At 43.6% G+C, this 7,425-nt stretch overlaps 1 protein-coding gene across 3 annotated transcripts in view; it reads left to right on the top strand.

The window, feature by feature from the left end:
- Positions 1-7,425, top strand: part of LOC149311514 (src substrate cortactin-like) — a 78,587-nt gene that overhangs the window by 56,807 nt on the left and 14,355 nt on the right. For all 3 annotated transcript variants that reach the window (XM_089527342.1, XM_089527341.1, XM_089527343.1), the window contains 4 exons: positions 2,295-2,424; positions 3,555-3,665; positions 5,271-5,325; positions 6,979-7,089. In XM_089527342.1, the coding sequence (XP_089383468.1) occupies positions 2,295-2,424; positions 3,555-3,665; positions 5,271-5,325; positions 6,979-7,089 (407 nt within the window). The remainder of the gene's footprint in view (positions 1-2,294; positions 2,425-3,554; positions 3,666-5,270; positions 5,326-6,978; positions 7,090-7,425) is intronic.

Raw genomic sequence — 7,425 nt, 5'->3', positions numbered from 1 at the left:
GATTTTTACAGGACAATCGCTGTTAAAAAACCCAATTTTCCCCATGTGATAAAGTCCTTAGGAGACTTTATACATAACCAAGATTTTAAAATCTGGATGTTGTTTGTCAGACGCTTCGGAGTGAAAGAGAAATAATGTGAAAATAATCCAAACGGAAAGCTCCTTTGCACTATTGGAATTTAGTGAAAGTAAAAAGGAGCTGGTTTTGACAACTTTTGTTTGGGTTATTTCTCTTTCACACAAACGTCGTCCGAAAAACATCCTGCAAGTGTGGGCTTTCCCAACTTTCTGTTAACCTTGAACATCGTCTGAAAAACAACTGGCAAAGGAGAGTTGTTTTCAGTTTAAATTCAGTTTCTGCACAGAATTCATCTCGGGTCTGACATCTTGCATTTCTTGCGCTCTCTCTCTCTATATACAGTGGACCCTTGTTATACGCTGGGGTTTGGTTCCAAGATCCCTCGTGTATAACAAAATCCGTGTATGCTCAAGTCCCATTAAATATAATGACATAGCAAAATGGTGTCCCTAATAAAAAATGGAAAATCAAAGTAAATGTATACTTTTTTGGAACATTTTCAAACCGTGTATGCTTAAATCCGTGTATAAAAAATCCGTGTATAAGAAGGACCGACTGTATATATATACACACACACACTCTGTATATCCAATGCTGGAGAATTCTGAGCGTGACCTTACTTGCAGGGGAAATAAATGCAATGGTCCTGTCATTACTGCAGTCTCTTGGGTCTCCTTTCTTGGAGGCTCGGATGCAGCTGTCACATGGATGTCTTCTACGTCGCATGCAATTGACATCTCTGGTTCCTTTTTCAGTCCTGAAAGGAGAAGAGTGAGCAAGCCTTTTCCTTCCTCCTTCTGAGACCTCCTTTTCTGATTCTTCTCTTACTATTTACTTACAGAAACGCACCAGTCTCTTCCCTATTTAAAAAGAGCCAAGCTGCGACATTGGAAAGAGAGCATGATCTCACATCTCTGCCTTTGGCTTCCTGCTTCCCTCTTTATTGGTTTTGCTTCTACTCAACTTACCTTTCATATTCTTTCTTCTGCTCCCTTGGTCTTTGGAGTTTATCAAATGGAGGAGTTTGGGAGTTTAACCCATGAATATCCCAGAAAAACAGCGTAATTACACCAAACGATTTCGCAGAAAACCTGCCATTAACATGCATCTTTTTACTTTTGGGATTTTAGCGACAATGCATTCCTGATGTTACTTTATTTGTGCAATTGCTTTTGATAATCATTCACGCAATTATTCACCATTTTCGCTTTTTTGCGGGATGCTTTAAATGCGCTTTAATCTCTCTTTAATGCTGAAATTAGCCCCAGTGTGATAAAGCTGGTGCCTTCCAGCTCTTGTTTGGTGTGATTTATTTGGTTTGGTTTGGTTTTTATCCCACCTTTGTAAGCCCCAAGGCAGTTTACAAGGCAGATTAAGTACCACGTTTTTGTCTTGCCACTTATGGCCACCTGGTTGTTTGTTATTTGAACATTTTTAGTATCATATTTAGTGCACACACTTACAAAGAGAAACTCCAAAAATATACAGTCCAACCGTGTAAACATACAATAATCGTGAATTATAGAAAAGTCTAATTTCTAATTTTTCCAAAAGAAAAGTCTAATTTCTTCACCCCTTTCCTTCCTGATTTTCTCCAACTATGTTATGGTAATACAGTTTTCTCTAAATTACATCTATCGTCTCTTCCATTCCTCTATATATCAGATCTATAATTCCCATGTCTCTGCTTTGTTGTTTTACTCGGTGTTTCCCAAACTTTGGTCTTCCAGATGTTTTGGACTTCAGCTCCCAGAATTCCTGAGTGTTGGCCATCCTGGCTAAGACTTTTGGGCGCTGAAGTCCAAATCACCCAGAGGACCAATGTTTGGGAATCGCTGCCCATCATCTGTAAAAGGTCTTTAAACAGAGGCTGGATGGCCATCTGTCAATGGGGATGCTTTGATGGAGAGTTCCTGCATGGCAGAAGAAGGGGCTTGGACTGGATCAGGGCCCTTGGCGCCTCTTCCGACTCTAGGACCCTATGATTTTATGACTCTAATATTCCATGGGGTATTTCACTTTTCAAAAGAGGAATAACCAAAATGGTTGTGTCTCCCTGCATGGCAGAATGGGGTTGGACTGGATGGCCCTTGGGGTCTTTTCCAACTCTATGGTTCTATGGAGCCCCAAACCCTCAACTTGAAATAGAGGCTGGAGTGGGACATGATTCTGGTGTCTCCTTCTCAAGCCCTCCTCACCGCTTTGTCTCCTCCAGCATCCATGCGCTACGAAGCAAGGTTTCTGAGGAGCATGAAGTTCTCAAGAAGAAGGAGTTGGAGACGGCACCCAAGGCTTCCTATGGCTACGGGGGCAAGTTTGGAAAAGAGCAGGATCGCATGGACAAGGTGCGCAATGGGTGGGGTTGCGTTGCTCTTTGTCCAGTTGTTGGGACCTAGAATGTGTGCATGCAGGGTTTTGCATGGTTGCAATGGGCCCAGAGCCTCTTCAACACTGGGATTTGGATTCCTTCTCCAAAGAGTCCCTGGCCAGAATCCTGCTGGTGTAAATACACCTTTGGAACTGGTTGGGCATTTTAGTCTGATGCAGAACAATCCCATCGGGTTCGAGTTTCACAGATGTGGAGTTGCACAGGTGCAGGGAAATGCGCATTCTCAGCTGATGCCTTTCTGTCTCTTTCTGCTGAAATTAACTCTATGTCTTTGTCTTTTGCCCGTTTGGTGGACATTCATGTTGCACATTTGGGGGTTTGCTCAGTTGTGCGATCCTCCCATTCAGCACAAGGTTTGTGTAGCACATACACAAGGGCATATGAGGATTTGTGCTAGGCTATCTTGATGCAAGTAACTTGCATGACTGCTTCTACTACTGCTGACCAGCGCTAGTATTAATAACCATAATGCTAAACAGTAGTACTAATAGTGCTTTGGGGTAGTAGTAGTATTAATAGATTACTAATTACTAGTAGTATGTGGTAATGTGTTGTTGTTGTTGTTGTTGTTGTTGTTGTGTGTCTTCAAGTGATTTCCAACTGTTGGCAACCCTAAGGTAACCCTATCATAGGGTTTTCTTGGCAAGATTTATTGACAGGAGGTTTGCCATTGGCGTTCTCTGTGACTTGCCCAAGGGCATCCAGCGGGTTTCCATGGCTGAGCTGGGATTCGAACCCTGGTCTCAGGAGTCCCTGTCCAACACTCAAACCACTACGCCACATTGGTTCTTGATTATTATCTATTATCAGTTTATTATTATTATTATTATTATTACCAATTTCCTTGTCTCTCTCTCTGTTACAATCTTTTCGACGTCACTCTAAGATCTCTAGTTAGTTATCTATATTGCTTCATAACACTCTTGTATTCCCTCTATTCTCCTTTTAGTCCTCAAAACCTGCTGTAGCTAAAGCTCTGCATCTTAAATGTGAATATTATTCTATGACCGCTGAGGGTCTCCTTTGGCTTTGGCCTCTGGACAGAATGGAGGTCTTGACTGACAGCTGTCTTTCTCCCTTTTCCAGAGTGCTTTGGGCCATGAATACATTGCTGAGGTTGGGATGCACTCCTCCCAGACAGATGCAGCCAAGGGTTTCGGAGGGAAGTACGGAGTGCAGAAGGACCGAGCCGACAAGGTCCGTGGCCATGGATTTCCTCTTAACGTCCTCATTGCAACATCTTCTGCTAACCAGCCGTCAATCCACTTTTGGGGGGTTTGGATAGCACTTCAACTCCCATGGCTCCATCCTTTGGAATCCTGGAATGTATAGTTTGCTGAGGTCCTTAGAAATACCAGCTATAGAGCTCTAGCATTCTAGCTTAAGAGTATAAAGCAGAGCTCTCTAGCAGAAAATTGTAAATGCTCCTTCATGGAACTACAGATCCCAGGATGCTATGAGATGGAGCCATGGCAATTAAAGAGGGATCGAAGTGTGGATATGCCCGGATTGTAGCTATTACTGGGATATACCAGTTCATTGTGCATCTGCTTTTTCAACCTTAGCTCTGTTCCTTCAGCGTTGAAGGCAGTTGTGAATTAACCAGTGATGTATCTATCCTGGTTTGTCGCTACCTTTGCTTATAGCTAGGAAATACACTTAACAACAAGCGGAGTTTGGCAAATATATACGCATTATTCAAAGATATAGCCGTGTTACGAGTTTATCAAACAGGAGGAATTTCTCTTAAATTCGAATGAAAAGAAAGTGGGGTCAGAACGCATTCACTTAAAGTCACTAGTTTCGCGCAATTACTTGAATGCCAATTGCATTCGTACTGGCTCCCCATTGCCCAAAAATAGCATGCCATTGCCCGAATTTGCGTGTGGTAGTCTGTTACACAGTAACGTGAAACCCCATGATTGAGTTCGGACTGACTTCCCATTGCCCGAATTTGCGTGTGACAGTCTGTCACGCAATAACATTAAACCCCAGGATTGCATTCAGATTGCCACTGGATTATACTTCCCATTTCCCTTGTCTGATAAAGGCCTTCGTCTGTAGAATCAGTATGCAAAGGGATCTTGTAGCACCTTTCAGACTAAGGAGTTTATCACACAAAGGAGGTCGGGAGTTTATCCCATGAATATCCTGGAAAAATCACACAATTACACAAAACAATTCCATACAACGTCGCACAAAAGCCACCATTAAAATGGCCAAAAAGAAGCATTAATGCACATCTTTTTACCTGCCATTTTTGCTTTATTGGCAGGATGCTTTAAATGCACTTTAATCTCTCCTTAATGCTGAAATTAGCCCCAGTGTGATAAACTCCTAACTGAAAGAAAGAAATGGGGAGCATGAGCTTCTTCCCAAGACTTCAGTCTACTTCCTCAGATGCATTTAGTGGAATGGAAACCAAGGACACACACACACACACACACACACACCATTGGTATATGAGGAGGTCAATTCAAATTTAAGATCCTTTGGGTATGGCAGAGTTTGAAGCAGCGTCAAACTAGATTATCTCTGCAGTGCGGATGCAGCCTTAGAGAATGTCAGCTGTTGGCTCCCATGTCTATGATGAACCCACTCTGGGTTTTAGCCCGAACTGTAAGAGTGCTCCCCACTCCCATCCTGGCCCCATTGTCCCCTTCCTTAATACCAGTGTCTACCTCTTCCGCTGCCTTTATGGAGATTGTAAACAACGAGGGGCAGGGACCGTATTTTTAAATTTGGGGACAAAAATGGCAGCCAAGAGCCATAACTGGGTGCCTCTCTCTCTCTTGTCCGCAGTCTGCGCTTGGCTTTGACTACAAGGGCGAAGTGGAGAAGCACGCCTCCCAGAAAGGTGAGTTTCCAAAAGCCCCACAGTTTCCATGTCCAGAAAAGGACGACCCAAATGGCCCGGAAGGTCTGGAAACCATGGAGCCCTATGAGGAGAAACCTGGGGAGCTGGGGATGTTTAGCCTGGAGAAGAGAAGGCCAAGGTAGTGCACTTAGGGCAAAAAAAGGCAAAGGAAAATGAAATGCACAAATATAGGATGAGGGACACGTTACATGAGGAGACTTCTATGTGTGAAATGGATCTAGGGGTCCAAACAGACCACAAGTTGTACATGAGTCAAGAGGTGATGCGGCAGCTAAAAAGGCCAATGCAATTCTAGGCTGCATCAATAGAAGTCTAGTGTCTAGACTCTAGATCAAGGGAAGTCATAGTGCCACTCTGTTCTGCTTTGGTCAGGCTTCACTTGGACGTTGACCATAGAAATGTGCTGGAGGACTTACAGATGCCTAGAGAAAAGTCTTCTCTAGGAATTTCTAGGTCATCCAGTGCAACTCTATGGTCAACATCCACCAGACGCTGACCATAGGATGGTTCTGGAGGACCTACAAAGACCTAAAGAAGAGTTCTCTCAAGGAATTTTATGGTCAACATCCAATGGAAGTTGGCCATAGAGTTGTGCTGGAGGACCTACAAATGCCCAGAGGAATGCTCTCTCAAAGCCCTCCAGTGCGATTCTGCTGAAAGTGGTCCACAAAGTCAAGCAGGAGGACCTAGAAACTCCCAGAGAGAACATATTCATCAAACCCACAAATTGTCAAAGCCACAAAAAACCAAAGCTGCAAATGTAGAAGTAGAGAAACACTGAAAGGCTTCTGAGGTCCAAAACACACGCCAGAAATAATCCAGTTTGAGACCGCATTAACTGCCCTGGATCAGTGCTAGCTAGGAATTCTGGGATTTGTAATTTTGCAAGCCATTTAGCCTTCTCTGTCAGAGAGCTCTGGTGCTGCAATAAACTACAGTTCCCAGGATTCCCTAGCACTGAGCCAGGGCAGTTAAAGCGGTCTGAAACTGGGTTATTTCTGCAGTCTGTTTTGGACCTCTGAGTTCTGGGGACTTTATACTGATTCTATAAAACAACAGGAATGGGAGTTTCCTTAACTGTCTGTTTTGAGTTATAGCTGGAAAAGAGTATTCTTCCAGCGTTTTTGTGGCAGGAAGAAATGTGGTTTGGCCAAAATAATATTTGAGAATGTATTTAGAGTTATGTTTATTGATTTTGGACGGGGATTTTTGATAAGTAGCAAAGAAGGTGCAACCGATGGGAAGCCGCCTTCTTCGGTTGTAGCTTTATTACCTTTTTGTGGCGAAGGGGGTGTAAAGTGTTTGTAAGGAGGTCTGTTTGTATATCTCTGTGTACTTCTGTAGGTGTATATATGTATTTTTCTTGCTTGCTGGCTTTTCTTTCTTTCCTTGTGTATGTGTTGCTGTTTTGTAATTTTCAAGATGCCTGTTTTAAAATTTCAGCAAGTATATTTTAAAACCCCAGAGAAACAAACTTCTGTTTGAGGTTCCGGATCCTCTCTGCTCAGTAGATGCTGAGCTGCAAATGTTTGTCTTGGGTCTCTTTCTATCTTGATCCGTGGAGGGAGGTGGGTAAGAAATAAATGCCATCATTGGTCTTATTAAGCGTGCCACGTCTTTTCCCGGCTGCAGATTATTCCGTTGGTTTCGGGGGAAAGTATGGCGTGCAGAAGGACCGCCAGGACAGATCTGCCTTGGGTTGGACCCACAAGGAAGAGGTGAAGCCCCATGAGTCTCAGACAGGTAGGTGCCCACGCTCCTCTCCAGGTGCATCTACACGGGAGAAGTAACTCAGTTTGACACCGCTTTACATTCTGAATCATGGAATCCTAGAGTTGGAAGAGGGCCATCCAGCCCAACCCCGTTCTGCCATGCAGGAACTCACCGTCAATTCTTGGACTGGTAGTTCTGCAAGGACTTTAGCCACCAGCCCTTCCCCATTTCACCATGAGTAAAGAAATCAGACACAGCCAGCCATCTGGGCATGGACCATTTAATTGACCCCTGGTCAACGCAACTGATACTTGGTCAATACAATTGACAACGGACTAGGCAAGTCCGTTCCTTTTTACAGACAGA

This window comes from Sceloporus occidentalis, unplaced genomic scaffold (genome assembly GCF_023333645.1).
Source record: "Sceloporus occidentalis isolate IW3139 unplaced genomic scaffold, rSceOcc1.0.p SCAF_5, whole genome shotgun sequence".
NCBI lineage: Eukaryota > Metazoa > Chordata > Lepidosauria > Squamata > Phrynosomatidae > Sceloporus > Sceloporus occidentalis.
Note: the sequence above shows the minus strand (reverse complement) of the source record. Positions and strands in the feature narration are given on the sequence as shown.